Here is an 18,095-nt window from a genome sequence, read left to right as displayed (position 1 = left end):
GAGGCTGCAGTGCATTTTATTTCAGCCCTGCTCGTAAGGGGGATCCACGGAGACGCGGGCGCTGTCGCCTCTTCTTCATACGGGGCCGGCGACGGCAGCAACGAGCCAGCTAGTGCTGCCTGGACCGTGACGACTTTTTGTTGGGCTTGGAGACGGAGGCCTCCCTGTCCTTCTCTGGGTCGAAGATTTCTACACACAGAAAAGGTGGGGGCACTGGGTGGCAGGGCTGGCTGCACACCTGGCAAGAAAGAGCTCACGCCCACAGCTGCGCCTCCTTGCCAAGGACCTGTCCCACGTCCCTAACTCCTCACTGTGACACCCCTCCCAGCCTATAAGGAAAGAAGGGGCCCAATGTGAGGGAGCTGGGGACACCCCAAGCATTGCCGGGGAGAGCCTGGTCTGCCTGGGACCATTCAATGCAGACGCTGCTTCCACGGGTGGCGCTCAGCCTGGCCACAGACCAGGAGCACCGCACGAGCCTTGGGGATACTAACCTGGTATCTCATGGGGCCAGTAATCGTTACAGTGGGGGCAGTGTGGCTCAGAATTTGACTGGAAGTACTTGGCCACACAAGGCAGGTGCATCCGGATGCCACAGGTCTCACAGCTCTGGCCCTGAAACAGGAAAGGTGTCCGTGAGCCTCCAGAGACCGTCCAGCGGCCAAGCGTCTTCGTCTTCCAGGCCCCAGACTAATCATAATGACCCCGAAGCCATGGTGCAGTGGGCTACCAAAGAATTCCATATGAACACAAGGAAGAGGCTCAAGGCCAGAAAGTGGCCGAGCCACAGAGCACCAAGGCCACCCTAAAACTTTGGTGGGTGTGAGATGGGCTACAGCTTGAGAGCCCTGTGCACTTCCCTCCCGGGAATTCAGCCTAAGGAAGCGTCACCAGGTGCCCCACATGCAAGTGGAGCCTCGTCAGAGAGCGGTCAGCAGTGCAGGAAGGTGGAGGGTGAAGGGAAGGAGGCTGAACGCCTGCGCTGGCCCCGCTGCCGTGAAGGCCGACAGGTCCGCAGTGTAAAGCCGGTGACTTAGTAACAACAGCCAACGTAGAAGGATGGCCGGCACACAGCTGCCACAGCTGCCAAAGTACCAGGCGCACACAGACTTCCAGAAAAAGGCCTGTCCTGGGACTAGAGCGTAGCACAGGAGAACACGAATACGCGCGCGCGTGTGCGCACACACACACACACTCACACTCTACCTGGATGAGGAGGCTGTGGCAGATGTCGCATATCTTCATGGTGTCAGGGTATGTCTCCCGGATGTACTGCTCCATCTCTAGGATGGCCCGGCTATGCAGGGTGAACTCTCCCTCCTTCTGCAGGGACACAAGAGGGGCAGCGAGCCCTCAGGCCACCAGCACGCCAGGCCCTTCCTTCCCTGCTCAGTAACCTGTCCCCTCTGCAGCCCACGCCCAAGAGATGCAAAGGCCTGGCCTCAGGCGGGGAACTCAGGCAAAGACCTGAAAGGAAATCACGGACCCTCCCCACACACACACACTTTCTTGGCACCTCGCTGTGCCTCAGATGTGAGTCAAAAGTCTGCATAGCGGCCAGCCTACAATGAGGACACGAAGCAGGAAGGGAGCCAGTCTCCTGGGGAAAGAGGGGAAGGGTGCCACATAACCCCGTCTCACCCCAGAAAGATGCAAACAGGGTGCCTCCCAGCACTGCTGCCCGGAGCCTCTACAGGGACATCACAGGCAGGGCAGGGACAGACTCCAAGTCACACTTGATGTGGGTGGTAGGGCCTCCCACACCATGTGACCCAAAATCCCTGGGAAATGGCTCAGCTGCTGCAGCTGCCCTGTCACCAAGTTAAGGGAAAGAGGCCCCTGTAAGTTTGTTTTGGTTCAGCAAAGTCAAGCAGTGAACTGAGATGTGAACCTCTTAGCCGTTTTTGTGACGCATGACCTTCTTCCGTGACGGGAGCAGGGAGGCACCGTGCCAGGAGATGGAGCTACCCCAAGTGCCCTTCACTTCTGTTCACTAACTTCTACCAGTGAGAGCGGTGGCCCACACTTCTGACAGTTATGCACCACCCTGCACCAGGCTCCTGCCCTTGTCCTTCACTGGAGAAACAAGGTTGTAAGTCTTATTGTCATTTGGGAGATTTTAAACAAGGAATGATGGGAAAAAAATTATCTAAATTTAGGTAAATACTTATAAAACCCAATATTACTAGTCTCCTGTCTTTTGAAGAGATACCCAGGAAAGGCCCCTTTTATCAACTGGAAACATATTTATCTTCTAAGAGAATTATGACACAAAGGAGGAACTGTGACTCTAACTGCAGGTTCCCGTGGGGTTTGTTCAGTTTGTCAGAGCGTGTCCTGTTCTGGGCTTCGGTTTGGGCTCTCCTCTTCCTGTCACTGGGGGAACAAATTCCCCCAGCCTCCTGCCTGGGCACGTCCCGCAGACACATACTCGGAGGGGAAGCTGGTGGCGAAGTGGGCAGAGCTGAGCTTGCGTGGTCAGGACTCTCGGGAACTGATGCCCTTTCATGAACAGATGCTCCGCCCCAGTCGGTAGAGCCAGACACGGGGCCTCCAGAAACTCTGGTCCATTCATAGATGTCCAGTCCTCGGCAAGCCTGTCCACAGTGACACGGTGACAGAGCAACCACGATGTTGCCTCTGGGACCCCAGCCCCAGGCACCTGACGCACACCACGCAGCCCTGGCCCGCTGCTTCCCTCTCAGACGCGGCACGCGAGGTCACCAGGCTGGGACTCGGGCCCTGGTCTCACGGCACTGCCTCGCATCCTGGAGCCCACCAACGTGGCACAGCCCCGACTCTGCTACTCCGCAGGGGCTCCCTGGACAGGCCACATGCGTGACAGGAGGCTGCAAATCCTCCTCACAGGGTCACTGTGGGCATCAAAGCAGAGACGAGACCTGAAAGGCTCAATGGACATCAGCTAGGTACAATATGGCTTTGGAAAAATTATCATTCGTTCTAAAAAGAGGGCCAAGCTGGGGAATGAAGGGACAACGTACCTCAATCAGCCATTTGTTCTGTGTGAACTTCTGCAGCACGTGCTCAGCTTCCTTCTTCCTCATCTTCTTGCCTTTAAGCTGATCAACCAAGTTCAAAATATTTGTGGAAGAGGCAAAGCCAGTTTCTGAGTCAATAATCAGTTCCAACTGAAAGAAAGAGCAGGTGTCACGTTCATCTACTAAACTGACAAACCCACATTTTAGGCAATAATACTAATTCTGGTGGAGGCAGTAAAACCACTATGTCACAGGCAGAACTGCACACTGCTATGATGTCTGGGGACATAGTCTAATCATTCAATGCATGCATCAGGGCCACAAACATGTCCAGTCCGTCTGACTCAGCGGTCACTCCTGTAACATCACAGTGATTCTAGGACTGTCCTCACAGACCGGTCTGACAGGCCTGCTGCGAGGCCAAGAGTCAGGGTTATCTTTGCCTACCCAGTTGTGAGAACGTACCTCCAGGGCTGAGACCACTGTCACTCAGCCAGGTGAATGAACAAAGGGCTGAGCCAACAGCTCTGAAGCACGGTAGGCAGAGCAGTGCTGCTCGAATGTAAAGGTGCCAGTGGTCCAGTGGGCACCATGTTGAAGCCCAGACTCAAACTCGACAGTCTCCCTAGCAAGCTCCCAGGTGACGCCCTTGCTGCAGCCCCAAACCACACTGCAAGTACCCTGCAGGAACGCTGGTCCACCTGCCTGGCACACCCACGAGGCCTGTTGCAAAGCAGGTCAGGAGTCACGCTTGGCCAGCCCCACTTCTCCAGGCTGCTGCACGGACCACCCCATCTGTCTCAGGGCAATGTGCATCTGGGTGAGGCGCTCGGTGATGTCGCCCAGCACAGGGCTTACTCAAGCTGCAGGGACAACCCTCTAAGACTGAAGATGAAGACAAAATACCCCATTAAGAAGCTTGGCCGATGGGACTTAACGGTACTTACTGCCTTTCTAAACAGATCCAGCTCATTCTCTGCAAAATCTGAGGCCATTTTGGAAATTGGAGTCGTTGCAAGATTCACCTAAAAAGTAGGTCAGTGTGACAGTCAGCCTGTGCCCTTCGTCCATCAGTAATTCACTGTTGGCTCTCCCTCCCCCCCGCCCCGCCCGTCACCAAGCACCGGTGTCCAGGCGCTGAGGGATGCAGGGACAGATTTGTAACCAGTCTTGTATTACAGACTTAAACCTTTAGCTCAGTCAACATGTCTAATTCTCAGAGATTTGAGAACTCCAAAAGTTGTGCAATATTTTCCAAACCTAGATAAATTTGGGAAACCTGCCTGCATGGTAATGGAGCATCAAATGCACAAGCACCGAGAAGCCTGGCAGTAAACACATCAGATTCACCTGTTTAAGCAGCGTTCCCAGTTATCTGTAGCACCCACACTACCCCCTTTCCCTGGAGCAGAGCTTGGGGAGTCCCAGGCTGGAGCCCTCTGTGTGTGACTGGATTCCTGGGCCTGATCAGCCCTGAGGGGCCAAGGATGGAGCTGTCAGCCGCTCCCGCTCTATGTCACCCCCACCCCTGGCTGGGACGGACAGTTGGACAGCAACAAGGGGCCACACGTGGGTCTCAATCCTTTCTTTTCTCAGCTTCTTTTTGTCCTGTTCCAAATGAGAAGTGTCTTATCCCTTTAATCTTAGTACTCAAAACATTTGCAGAGAACTGTCAACAAACAAAACAAAGCCCAGCACGTGCTGGGCCATGGGGTGCAGCCAGGCACAGGTTCTGGTGCCCAGTAATGGCAGGGGACTGCAGACTGCAGGCCGCAGAGGCCGCTGGGAGCACGGTAACCAGGGCGGAGGGCTAGGCTCAGAGCCCTTGTCCAGGGGTTCTTCTCCACTCTCCCTAGCAAGGGCACAGGGTGCCTGTCCCAGCCACCATTCCTCACGAACACACTAGAAGGCTCTGTCTGGCACTTACCAGCGCGTAGATGGGCCTCCCATCATCCTCGGTGACCCCTTTCTTGATCTCGATGTACAAGGACTCCAAGACACTGTTGATGTTGTTGATGAAGGCCTCTAGCTCCTCCACCGGAGCGCTGTCTGGGGTGAGGAGGGAGATCGTCAAACATTAGCTGCTTCCAGTGCATCAGCCTGAACTGGGGACGGCAGACCGGCAATGGGAGGCGGCCAGCACCCGGGGCTTCCTTCTGGACGGCTCAGAGAAGAGTGTGCTGTGATGCAAAAGGCCTGGGCCCGGGAGGTGGCATCTGAGCCGACCGTGGTCCATCTGTGCTCGCAGCCCCAGCCAGCTTTCCAGTCACACCCCTAGGCCAGAGCCTACAGGGAGTACCCAGTGCACACAGCATCCCAGCTCCTCCACGAGGCCTCCGCACCCACGTGTCCTCACGCACATGTCAGGTGTATCTCCATTCCCCGCTCCCATATCGATAGCAGACACTGACTGGACACTCACAGGCTGGGGGTACTGAACCCCAGGGTGCAACAGCAAGGAACAGCGCTCGGTGGTCCCCACGGCAGAGGCTGTTCCCAGCGCTTTTCATACCATGGTTCACCGACCCGGCCAGCAGCCATGCAGGGCAGGCGCCAGCATCTGCCTCTTGGATGCATAAAGTGCTGGCACCCGCAGCATGGCACCCGCAGCATGGCACCCGCAGCATGGCACCCGCAGCATGGCACCAAGCCCACAGGCAGCACCTGGCTGCCGCAGCTGTGCTCTCACCTGTGTGCTGCCCACCTCTACACTGCCCTAGCCACAGGAGGCACACCGCCTGGAGACAAGGGTGCCGGCACCACTGACAGGACCATCTGTCCATCAGGGGAGGACGTACAGAGGCTGAAAGGGCCAGATCTCAGGTCAGCTGGCCGTGAGCCCAGTACTGGACACTCTCTCGGTCTGAGGAAGGGACAAGGGACGGCTGCAGAAGAGGGGGTGGCTTTGGCCACGAGGTGCTGCTGTGCTGCTCGCACCCTTGTACCATAGGTTCCTGCCCACTCCCCCCACCATCGGCCAGTTCTGTGTGTCCCCTCCCTAGCAGCCTCCCAACACATCCCTTTCCGTTGGCCATAACGGGGTCTCACACTTGCTAACGAGAAAACTGACATGCCCACTCAGTGTCAAGGTTACCAGGCTGATGCTTCCCAGTATCAAGACGGCAGACCAGCTAGCTTTCTCTGCTCTGCCCGCCCCATCCCTGCAGCCCATGGTGGAGAGGCCACAGTGTGCAAACCCGCAGGGACACGCTGGGGCATAAGCAGTGTGCAAGAGTCCGTGTAGCCCCAATACCAAGTCCATCCCAAAACAAAGTGCAAAAGATGAAGACCAGGTTTCACGTCCAGTCTTGGTCCTGCCGCTTTGAGGGACTTAGAACAATTAACTACATCACTCCTCCCTTCAGATCCCACACCAACTGAGAAAAAGACTTCGTGTAAGTGTCAAAATACCAGATAGTTTGCAGGTAGAGCTGATCAGAGGCTGGTCCCTCAACACTACTGACATGCAGCAGCGACATGGGAGGAGCAGCTACGAGACGAGAGGAACAGGCCCTGGGCCTGCCACAGCTGCCCCCTCGCAGGGAGCCAGAAGACACCCTACCCAGGACACCGAGTGCCATGTCTGAGCCGGGCAGGGTCTGCAGAGCTCAGGCGCCACCTGTGTTCCCTCTGCTTGTAAGTGGAGCCTGTGCACATCTCCTGGGCTGTGCTGAAGTTGCCAGTGGTGGCTGCATCTCACCATAGCACGTGCTGGTCACTGCAAGGACAGTAGCTCAGTATGGTGCATTTTAATGTCACCTGTGTATGCGAGAGGCTTGGAGAAGTTAAATGACTTGCCCAGAGCTCCCACAGCTTGGAAATTAAGCCCAGGCCTGCCCGAGTCCAGGTCCCCAGCTCCTGGCACGAAGTCACAGCCTCTGCAAAGCAGAGCCAGCGTTCTGTGAGAACAGCCCTATGCCAGACCCCACCAGTCACATCTACTTCCCTCTGAACCTGGCACTGTGGCTTCAGGTCACAAAGAGGAACTCGGCCAACAGAGAAGGATGGAGTGTCTGGGCAGCGCCTGGCAGTACTAAAGACGCAGGGCTGTGCTCTAGGGACGTGCATGGAGTTGGGCGCTAGCCAGCATCCACCGTCCCATGGCAAAGGAGGTCGAGCCAGATCAGTCATCCAGGCCACAGGTCAGCTGCGAGAGGAGCTGGACTGACAGCCAAAGACCCAGTAATGGACACAACAGCTCTCTCCTTGAGGGAAACGCCTTTCCGTTAGGACCCCAGGCAGCCGACAAGCTGGGGCGGCACTGGACAAGCCAGGACACTTCCTCAGGGGCGGGGCTGCTTCAGGTCATTCTGAAAGATTGTCTTTCTGGCCCTGTACATATCATCTCCTTTTCTTTTAAAACAATTTTAATGTAACCAGCAGACCTCATCTGCTCATCAGGGTCCCTGCTTCCCGGCAGGCACTGTGACCTACAGCTGCCGGCACACTCAGGCCTCCAGCAGCAAGGACGTCTGCTTCCCTGACTTCTGAACAGCAGTGAGTTCTGTTTTGAACTAGGCATCACAGATAGGAAATGCTATTTTTAGGCAGGGCAAATAACAGCAAAAAATAAGAGCCCAGGGACCAAGCCAGAGATGGGGCAGGCTGGCTGGTCCTACTGAGAGTTGTCACCTGGGCCCTGGACCAGACAGAGCGCTGGGCACATCAGGTCTCAGACAGCAAAGCCCCGTGCTGGCTAAGGAGGCCTGCAAGGGGTCACTTCTCAGCCTACAGCTTTCGCATCAATTGCCAGGGGGAAATGGATCCCTGGACAATCAGATATGCAAGTGGAGAGATGGGAGGTGACAATGGCTGGGGAACAGTGCTGAGGGGAGCAGGCTGGAGGAGAGCTGCCTTCATCCAGGAGTGCGGCAGACATGTCACTGCACCCCAGTGCACTGGGCACCACAGTTCTGCCCCCTTGCAGTCTCCTCAGGCCCCCACGAACAACCAGCACACTGAGTGGGGTGCGGCACAGCCTCTATTTCCAGAAGACCCAAGGGTCGTGGAGGTTAAGGACTTACTGGAGATCACAGGGCCAGTGAGTGACAAGGTCCAGACCAGAAACCAGACGTGTGGCCTTTAGTTTGGTGCAGTGACAATAGGTCCTGGGCGTGCATACATATGCACGCTCCACCTGGAAGCCGCCGATGGCTCCCATCACCCTCGGCCGTACCCCTGCATGCTTCACGCCACACCCTCCACACTCCGATTCCCTGGCCATCTTCCTGTCACTCAGGTGCAAAGCCCCCATCTCAGCACCTGCACTCATGTGTCTCTTCCTCCTGGAAATGGTGACCACACTTTCTGGGTTTTCTGAGGAAATCCCAGCACCAGAAATCCAGCCCAATGGTCTGTGACCTGCTCCCTTTGATTAACTGGAAAGGCAAGCAGGCTCTGACAGTGGTAAGCTTATTAACTGTTCGTCACCGCCAAAGAGGAGATATGTACAATGAAATCATCAAAAGCAGGAAGAAAAGTACTTGGAGCCAGCTTCTAATTGTCCCTGAGTCCTCCTTGGAAAGAGAAGGTACTTACAAATAGGACTCAGATACAAGATGGAACGCGAACCCAAATGTCAGCAGCATCGCTGTGACTCACTGTTCATGCGTGCAGCCTACTTATGTGCGTGAGTCTGCAATACACACCAACACCACGAAGTCAGCACCAACGCAAACACAGTCACGCAAGCCAGTGTGAGAAAAACAAAGCTCAGACGAGGCAGATAAAGGTCTGACACAACAGAAGGTATCTACCAAACCCGAGTGTCCCGGGCACTGTGGTCACCAATCTATTTTCGGTACATGTGTTTAAGTTGAATGGTTTTTTGCCTGAAGATCATATTTATTCTGCTCACTGAATTAGTGTCAAATCTTAATTTTTTTAATATAAAGTTGTATTTTATCTGAATTGTTCTTAGGACAGTAGGTAATTTAAAAATTTTAAAACCCACTAAAAGTTAAAATAAAACTTACCAACGCAGCATAATTAATTACAAGATGTGAATGCCAGAGTGGAGAACAGCGCCTCGCAGCAGGCTGGCAACATGACAGAGCGAGCGAACCTAGGGAAGAGCCAGCAGGTGCGAGAGCCCGTGGGGAGAAGTGGGCGTTGTACCTGCGACTCCGCTGAACTCGCTTTTCAGTTCCGGTGGCTTCTGTGAGGGCCCCATCACACTGCCTGCACAGAAGGTCCTGTCTGTGAACAGACATCCTCCTCCTCCTTCCCGACCTGACCCGGGTGCCTGCTCTGTTTCCTGCCTGGGGGCGCCAGTTAGAACAGGACTGGTGGGAAAGGACGTTCCGGCCTTGCTTCTGATGATGGGGCATTAAGTCTCCCACAGTGAAGGGTGGCGGCGGCCGTAGGTTCACAAAGATCCCCTTTATCAAGTTAAGGACGTTCCCTTCCTTTGCTACTTTGCTGAGGGTTTTTAGCAGAAATAGACGCTGGATTTCTAAACTCCACGCTGACAGTTGTCGGTCTGCCTCTCCTACTCTAAGCGCCAAGGCCCAGTCCGCCTTGCTTGTGCCTGCTCCACATGGTCTCCTGAGTCTTCTGTAAGACGTCTGCTGCATCACACCAGGGAGAGGCTGGATTTCATCTTCTGCACCTATTTAGATGATTATGTGGGTTTCGGTCCCCATTACTCTATGTTGGTCAAAAGTGGAAACCCTCGAAGCTGAGTCTTCTTAGCCGCTAGTCCCCAGGCCTCCTGTACCTACTTCCATCAGAAGCCCCCTACTGGCACCAGCTGACTCTGTATGACCCAAGGTAAGGCAAAAAAAAAAAAAGCCTTTGCTCTGTGCCACCAGTCCCTAGCACAGAGGCCTGGCCCCCATGAGTCTCAGGAAGGTGTGCTGGATGACACATGCACGTCTGCAAGCACGGACCCAAGGATATCAGAACAAAATGTGAATTCTTCACCAGGCCGGAGGCTTGGGGAATTTGTTCCCCCAGTGACAGGAAGAGGAGAGCCCATACCGAAGCCCAGAACAGGACACGCTCTGACAAACTGGACAAACCCCACAGGAACCTGCAATTAGAGTCACAGTTCCTCTTTTGTGTCATAATTCTCTTAGAAGCTAATTCTCTTAGAAGCTTAGAAGTTGCTAGTTCGTATAAAGGACCTTTCCTGGGCATTTCTTCAAGAGATAGGAAATTAGTAATATTGAGTTTTATAAATATTTACCTAAATTTAGTAATTTCTTTCCATCATTCCTTGTTTTAAAATCTCCTAAATAACAATAAGGCTTGTGAACAACCCTTTTCCCAATGAAGGGCAGGGGCAACGAACTGCGTTCACCCTGGCTGGCCCAGCCACCCTGTGTCCCAAAAGCAGGTACATGCCTACGGCAGAATAGGAGCCTAACTACTCAGAGGTCAAATAAAGGCATAGTTTCGCTCTTAGTCCTTAGGCAGCACATGGCTCTCTGCAGTGAGCTGAGAAACTTGCCCAATGACACTGAAGCTCACCACCAGGACCTACTTGAGATGCTCAGGCGAGTGGGATGATCTGTTATCAGATGCAAGACTAAGAAAAGCCTGCTACGCCCCTCACTGGAGAATACTGAGGGGCAGGTCCGAAGCCCTGCTGTGCTTTTCAAAGAGCAAGAGAAGCGAGCTCAACAGGTATGTTCTTCCCTTCCCATCACAGTGTAGGCGATTCGGGCAGAGATGTTTCCACCAGAAGCCTCAGACACAGCAGCAACTGCGTCACCTCCTGCTTCGAGTCCTTCTAGAGGTCCGCACTGTCTACAGAATTAAGGAAAAATCCACCACTCTGGGGTACATACTAAGGGCTCTTCATGGTCTGTAACCTACACACCAAAAACTTACTCTCGTCCCACACTGCATACTCTCGTCTAGGGTTCCCGAAGAATGTCACGTGTGGGTCAATTAAGTTTGGATACAAGTTAAACAGCTTCCTCACTGTGGGACCCAGGAAGCTGTTACCCATGGAGGTGCACCATCGAGCCCCCAGAGTCGCCATGAACCCCTCGCAGACACTGGTTCGCAGCCTGCCCCTCCTGTAACACCGCCCTCTCCGTCGCCGCCTTCTGCTCACATGAGATATGTGTCGTCCTCGCTCCCTGCTGACCCCCACAGCCCTCAACCCTCTGGGATTCTCCAGATGAGACACCGTCCCTTATGTCCCTCCCCCTGGGTGCTTGGCACCCCTCTCAGCTTGGCTCACCTGTTTTTTCCACTCTTCTTTTGAAAATTAAAATCACAGAAGGAAATACAAAAAACATAAAATAAAACACCTACATTCCCATTCATCAGATGCGACAACCATCAGACTACACTATTGTTGCTATATTTATTTCAAGTCTTTTTTTTTTTTTTCCAATAAAAGAATAAAATAGGATGAAGAAGTGTCCTCTGATTTCTGGTGACAAACCCATCCCACACCTCCTCTCTCAAAGGCAAGCACCTCATGAGTGTGTAGCATATCCTTCCAGTCCCTTTTATATTTGTACATGCAGACATTTATATTCATGCACAACAAAAATTGTTAAGTTTTACAAAAAACTAACACGATGACATCATATAACAAGTAGAATTTATCAACTTTCTTTTTCACTCAACAAAATCTATCCACACTGACCCTCAACTTCACAAGACCTACCGATAATGACTTTACAGATCTATCAATATAGGTGCTGTAGCTTCTATTGATATGCCAGTTGCTGAAAACTCAGTATGCACCAGGTCCCATCTCTAAGTGTTCCATGTGTATTATCAGATTTACTCCTCCCAGCGACCCACTGAGAAGCTGCTAATAAATGCCCACAGCCAGCACAGGGATGGCACGTTCTCCAGGCTGTGCCGTTAACCACCTGTGCTAAGCTGCCCTCTGGCTACCAACAGCCAACTGAGTATGTTCCCTGTGCCGGGTGTATGGTATGGATCAGGTCTCTCGGCCCCCTGATCCACCCTACATGTCAAGTACACTTGGTTATCCCCACTGTAAAGGTGAAGAAACTCAGGCTGGAGCAGGGGCCGGGGCCCTGGTGTGAAGCATCAGAGGCCAAGCTCTTACCCACTGCACTAAGTGTAAGATTTGCTTAGATGAGATGAGAAAGATGGGCTGGCAGGAGATTGTACGAGACCTGAATGCCCAGGTAGGGGTGTGGGCTGACCGGTGACCTGGCATCGCACCAATATCACTAGGCACTGACCACACAGCACCAGGTGTCCTGGGGACAGGGAAATGACACTTACTATCATGGACCTTGTAGCAGTGCTTCTGCAAGCGCGCCACGTCCCGCTCCTCCAGCACCCCGTGCGTCATCAGCAGCTGGAGGAATCGCCGGTGCACATCGGTCATGACGCCCGTTCTTCGGGCACTGCCCTGCATGGCGAGGGAGCTGAACGAGGGCACATGAAATCCAGTTACTGTCAAGCACGCCAGAGGCAATGTTTTGGATTTTGCACAAATTTGCATTAACAGATATACATTTGTTATGGTTTTTAAAATCAAGGTCATCATGCTGAATAGCACAGAAATGAAAAGGACACAGGTCCAGGGCTGGCAGATTAGTCCCGGGCAGTGGAGAGAAGAATGGACGCTGGAACTAGACATCTGCATTCACGGCCTGCTCCACCACTCAGGTGTGTGAAATTGGGAAACTTCACCTCTATGTGCTTCAGTGGCTGATCTGTAAAATCAGAATAATGACGCCCTCCACAGAATCACTGCGAAGATTAGATGAGTTTAATACAAGTCAAAGCCTGGTAACGGACTAAGCACTAAGTAAGTGTTGGCTATTTTTACTGTTAGACGGTTCTGGGTCTGAACCTTGGCTCAACCACTTACTAGATCTATGGCCTCGGGTAAATTTAGCTGAGGCCCCATTTTCTCACTAAAAAATTGGAATAACATTCACTGCTTAGGGAACTGCTGGTAAACAACCGATGACACATGCATTTCCTTCTCTCCGGAACCACTAATAAAACAACTGCTGTGGAAGGACAGACTGCAGGTATTTTTAAATCGCCTGCTCTCTACTAAAACACTATCTGAACACCAAACACAAGATCAGAGCTGAGACAAGCCTTATGCAGCCCCGATCAAAACGCCTGCTCCTGCCAGAGGCGGTGTACATGGGGCAAGAGCACAGGTTCCAAACCAGACAGCTGGCATGGAGACTGGTTCCTGCTAGACCTGCCTGCTCTTAAGAATTGCCTAACCTGTGAGTTAAAAATGCAGAGCTATGGCCTTTGTGCTAGAGGCTCTGACTGCAGAGGGGCCTGGAACACTCAGTGCAGGGGACGGGGTCATCTGACAAGAAGTCTACTGTCGTCCTAGGTGAACACAGCACAGAGCCACGGTCAACTAGCGTGCTGACCTCCCTGAGGCTCAGCCTTCCCACCCATAAAATGGGGATGATAATAACCATCTTCGTGGCACAGCTGAAGTTTAAATGAGGTATGACTACCAAAGGTTTGCCAAAGACCTGCCACACAAGAGATACACAAAAAGGCTAGTCATTGTTCTTTTCAACAGTATCATCAGCTGGGCCTCAGGGCTGGGAAGACGTACAAGGACAGACGTGTGGACTAAGGAATCTGGACTTCTGTCCTAGAAACTTGGGAGACTCCAAACTAAGGGTCTTTAAGCAGATGATACAGCAAAGCTGCTAGGTCTGAAAAAAACTTGTCAAATTGAATAATGAATAAAATCTAGCTATCTGATTATAAGAGTTGCTTCTAAACCTAAGAACAGCAAAAACTTAAAAGGATAGAAAGCTATATACTCTGTGAACTAAACGAAAGAGAGTCGGGGTGGCTATGTCAACAAGACACAATGGGCTCTAAGGCAGAAAGCATTACTGAAGATTAAGACGGTCACTACAGAATTGAAAAAGGTTCAATTCCCGATAAGATGTAACAATTTAAAATGTTTAGGCACCTAATAACAGAGACTCAAAACGATTAAGGCAAAAGTGATCAGAACTACAAAAATAAATATACGAACCCGTAACTGAATTAAAAAGTTGGATTAAAAAATCAGTAAAGTTGGAAAAGACTTGTACAAGACAGGAAAAAGCTTAATCTGATGGACATGCATAAAACACTGCACTACAGAATACAAAACTGTCAAGACGCCCAGAACATGGAGACTGGTGCAAACTGCCACATACTAGGCCAGAAAGCAAGTCTGAGCAGAATTTAAAAGACTTCTCTCATACAGAACATGTTCTCTGCCTACTAGGCAACACAGTTAGAAACCAGAAACAGAGATAACCAGAAAAACTCTACTTAGAATTGAAGAAACTTCCAAATAATCTATTAACAAAGAAGAATTCCAAATAATCTATTAACAAAGAAGAATTACTAATGGAAATAAGGAAATACTTTGAACTGAAACAAAATAAAATATACATAAAAACTGGTGGGAGGCAATTAAAACAGTACGGGAAAATTAAGAGCATTAAATGTTCATATTTTTTAAAAAAGGGGAGGTGTGAAAATGAATGAGTTAGGCATCCACCTAAAAAGCTATAAAAAGAACAGCAAATTAAATCCAAGGAAAGTAAAAAATGAAGAGCAGAAACTAATGAAAAAACAAATGTATACCTGAGGAGATAAAAAAAAAAAATTATTCTTTGAAAAAACGTAATAAAAGTGACAAACCTCTGACAAGATTTTCAAGAGACGGCTTACAAATAAACAATTATTTTGAATGAAAAAGAGAAACTAATTATAGATACAAATATTTTTTAAAAAATATTATAAACGACTTACAGAAATCTTAAGTTTAAAGTATGTACAAAGTCATAGGAAATTCATTCAAAACTGACTAAAGAATTATTTGAAAACCTAAAAAGTTTTACAATCATTGAAGATGTTTTATACGAAATCCATCTTCTCACAAAGAAAACTTCAGGTCCCAATGGATTTATCAAGAAGTCCTGCCAAATATTCGAGAAACAAATAATTTCAAATGTTACACATACTATCCGAGAGTCAGAAAAAGAGCAACTCTGCCCAAATCATCTGACATGGCTGACATAAGTAGGGCACTAAAACCTGATACGGTCTTCAAAAGAAATTGAAAGGCCACTATTGACCAGGAACACAGCTGCAGTAATCCTAAACAGAGTGTTAACAAACCACATCTAGCAGTGTGAAAGGGTGACACATCGTGACCAAGGTGAGTTTACCCCAGCAATGGCTAACATTCGAAACTCAAATGTTATATGTCAATGATATCTCAATAAAGCTGGGGGAAAAAGTCTATCAGTCTGAATCAACACATTAACAGAATAAAGAAGAAAAGGCATACGATCATCTTACAGTTGATAAAATTCATTTATTTACACTAAAAAATCTTAAACTTGGAATGGAAGGGAACTTCCTTTATCTACTAAATGACATCTACAAAAACATACGGCAAACATAACACTTAAGGATGAAATGCTGAAAGAAATCACTTTGAAATCCAAATTAATCCAATGCAACCGAATCAAATGCAATTCCAGGCAAATTTCCAACAGGCTTCATGTTTCTATGCGTGATTTGACAAGATAACGTTAAAATTTAAAAAGAAAACAAATGCAAAATGGCAAAGGTATTCTTGAAGACAAAGCCAGGAGGACTGGTCCTACCAGGTACCAACTTATTTTAAAGCTAGAGTAATGAATAATGGCAAACAAATGGACGAATAAGACCAATAGAACAGAATAGAGAACTCAGAAACTTACATATGTATGGATACTTGACATGTTGGAGAAATGGAACTCCAGATCACAGCAAATTTGCCAATAAAAGGTACCAGAGCAACTGATTATCTATGTGGGAGGGGGGGGACGGGGGGAGATAGATCCTTACCTCACATTGTGCACAAAAATCTATTCTTAAGGATGAAGGCCATAAGAAAGAAAAGACTATAAACTTTTGGATGAAAATATAGAGAATATCATTATGACCCAAAGGTAGGAAAGGATTTCTTCATAAAATATGAAAAATACAAACCATAAAGGAAGATACTGATATATTCAACCTTGTCAAAATTAAAGACCTCTGTCCACCAAAAAATCCATAGTGGCAAAGAGAAAGAGATAGCAAGCTACAATCTGGAAGGTATTTGAAACATATTTAAGCCACAAAAGATTCATATTCAAAACATAAAGAAGTCCTATAAATAAGGAGAACATACCTGTAAGAGAAAAATGAGCAATTTTTGAAGAGGATGCACAAATGATTAATAAACACATAAAAAGAAAAAGATGCTCAACTTCAGTGTCACCAAGCAAATGAGTATTAAAACCACTGTGATTAAAGTCTTAATCACCGGATAGGCAATAACCTTAACAATCCTGACGCTGGTAGAGTATAACCACTTCAGACAACTTGATATTACTAGCTAATTTGGATATCCTCAGAAATCTACTATTAGGTATATACCTTACAGAAACTTTTCCACATTTACCTCAGGAAATATGTAATAAGAGCACCACATAACAGCAAAATCCAGCAAGAGTATAAATGACGATCAATTGAAGAACACCTGCATAAAACATGTATAATCACACAATGGAATCCAAAACAGTGAAGTACTGACATCAACATGGATGCATCTAATGTGGGTGGTTTTATATGCAAAAATCAGGAACACAAAATATATATCAGGGTCCCATTTATACAAATTTCAAAACTTAGCAAAACCATGCATTGCATTCATTAGAGATGTATCGACAGTAAAAACCACAAAGAAAAACAGGAGAATGGGTCACGATACATAGGGTAGTGGCTATCTTTGGCCAGGAGACAAAAGGGTTCATGGTGGCTTTGAGCATACGGAAATGTTCGTTTTCCTAACTTGGTGGTGGGTTGTATGAGTGTTCATTTTACTTTCATTCTTCACACTTAACATTTTCACAGTTTTGTAGGTGCGTTACTCATCTTAAACAGAAAAAGTAATTACGTAAATATGTTCAGTAACGGCCAAAATAAATGCTAACAAGAAAGACGAAGTGTAGAACAGTACAGAACGCTATAATTTGGGGGGAAAGGGGAGGGAGCCACAGGTGAAAGGGGAGCCACAGGTGAAAGACACAGACCCGCCGGTTTAGGCAAAGTTGGTGCCCTCTAGAAAGAGGGCCTGGGGAGGGAAGCTAACCACAGACAGGTGGTCAAGTAACTTTAAAATGGAAATGTTTGTGGGAAACGCAAACCTCAGTCATAACCAGGTGGGCGTTAGTGCTTTGCGGGCAGTCTAATTCATTCACTCCTCACCAGAAGCGGGGAAGGGAGGCATACCGACTCCATCTTACAGATGAGAAAACTGAGGCTGAGAAGGCACAGAGGAGACACACAGCGCTGGAGATGGGGGGCGACGACACAAAAGCACAGTTCAGGAACTACAGCGCCCCCAGTCAGCAACGAACTTGGTTCATGGTTATTCTTTATCCCCTTTGCTGCAAATATGCATGTACTTAGCTGCGGAAATAGGTATGTATTTGATTACCAGACGCTGCCCCAAACGCAGCTGAAGGCATGACAGGTCACAGAACATACGCACCGTATCGGACCTTCCGAAAGCCGGGAATGCGGGATTCTGAGCACAGCCAGCCTCGGGGCCTTAAACAAGGGGCTGTGGGCCTGGGCGAGTAGGACGTTCTGCCCACGAGACCCGGGGGCGCCGAGCAGGCGACAGCAACTGAGGGGCCTTCGGCCAAGGCCTGTGTCACGTACTCAGTTCAGACAAATTTTGTATTGGGCTCTTTCACCTAACACCAAGATTAAAATATTTTTTCGACTAATATTACGATTTAAAAACTGTGCGTGAGAGCGACGAGGTTCCTGTCGGTCTCCCTCGGCTGCCCTTCCGGGCCTCAGTTTCCCCATCAGGAAACGGCAAGCCCCACAGGCCCCTAGCGCCACCCCCGGAACACAGCGCGGGTAGACCCCGCGACGCCCCCCGCCCGCCCCGCCGGCCTCGCGGCCCCGCACCCGCTTTACCCTCCGCGGCGCCCGGGCGCAGCCCCCACTGCCGGCGGCGTCGGCCGAAGAGCGGCCTCGGCTTCGGGGCGGGGCGGACGCGGCGCCCCATTGGTGGCCGTGCAGACTCGCCCCGCCCCCTGGGTG

At 49.9% G+C, this 18,095-nt stretch overlaps 1 protein-coding gene across 4 annotated transcripts; it reads right to left on the bottom strand.

Annotated features, from left to right (window-relative positions):
- NSMCE1 (NSE1 component of SMC5/6 complex) lies at positions 1 to 18,075 on the bottom strand. 4 transcript variants are annotated; one of them, XM_039840179.1, is made up of 9 exons: positions 17,961 to 18,075; positions 17,530 to 17,689; positions 12,225 to 12,370; positions 4,927 to 5,048; positions 3,947 to 4,024; positions 3,003 to 3,149; positions 1,207 to 1,323; positions 495 to 615; positions 1 to 189 (listed from the first exon to the last, which is right to left on the bottom strand). In XM_039840179.1, the coding sequence occupies exons 1-9, from the start codon at positions 18,058 to 18,060 to the stop codon at positions 110 to 112; spliced, it is 1,071 nt and encodes a 356-aa protein (XP_039696113.1). In that variant the 5' UTR covers positions 18,061 to 18,075; the 3' UTR covers positions 1 to 109. The 4 variants fall into 4 exon arrangements, with proteins under 4 accessions (XP_039696113.1, XP_039696114.1, XP_039696116.1 ...); XM_039840180.1 differs by having other exon boundaries at positions 17,970 to 18,075; XM_039840182.1 differs by lacking the exon at positions 3,947 to 4,024.
- Between the last annotated feature and the right edge of the window lie 20 nt (positions 18,076 to 18,095).

Source organism: Pteropus medius, unplaced genomic scaffold, assembly GCF_902729225.1.
Source record: "Pteropus medius unplaced genomic scaffold, Ma_sr-lr_union100, whole genome shotgun sequence".
Taxonomy (NCBI): Eukaryota; Metazoa; Chordata; class Mammalia; order Chiroptera; family Pteropodidae; genus Pteropus; species Pteropus medius.
Note: the sequence above shows the minus strand (reverse complement) of the source record. Positions and strands in the feature narration are given on the sequence as shown.

What these genes read in the sequence shown, in the direction of transcription:
- NSMCE1 (XM_039840179.1), bottom strand. Translation starts at nt 18,060, where the DNA reads ATGGGGCGCCGCGTCCGCCCCGCCCCGAAGCCGAGGCCGCTCTTCGGC. An exon ending in CTTTCGGAAGGTCCGATACG is followed by an intron (nt 12,371 to 17,529) that starts GTGCGTATGTTC and finishes GCCCTCGTTCAG; the next exon opens with CTCCCTCGCCATGCAGGGCA. An exon ending in GGAGGCCCATCTACGCGCTG is followed by an intron (nt 4,025 to 4,926) that starts GTAAGTGCCAGA and finishes CCTACTTTTTAG; the next exon opens with GTGAATCTTGCAACGACTCC.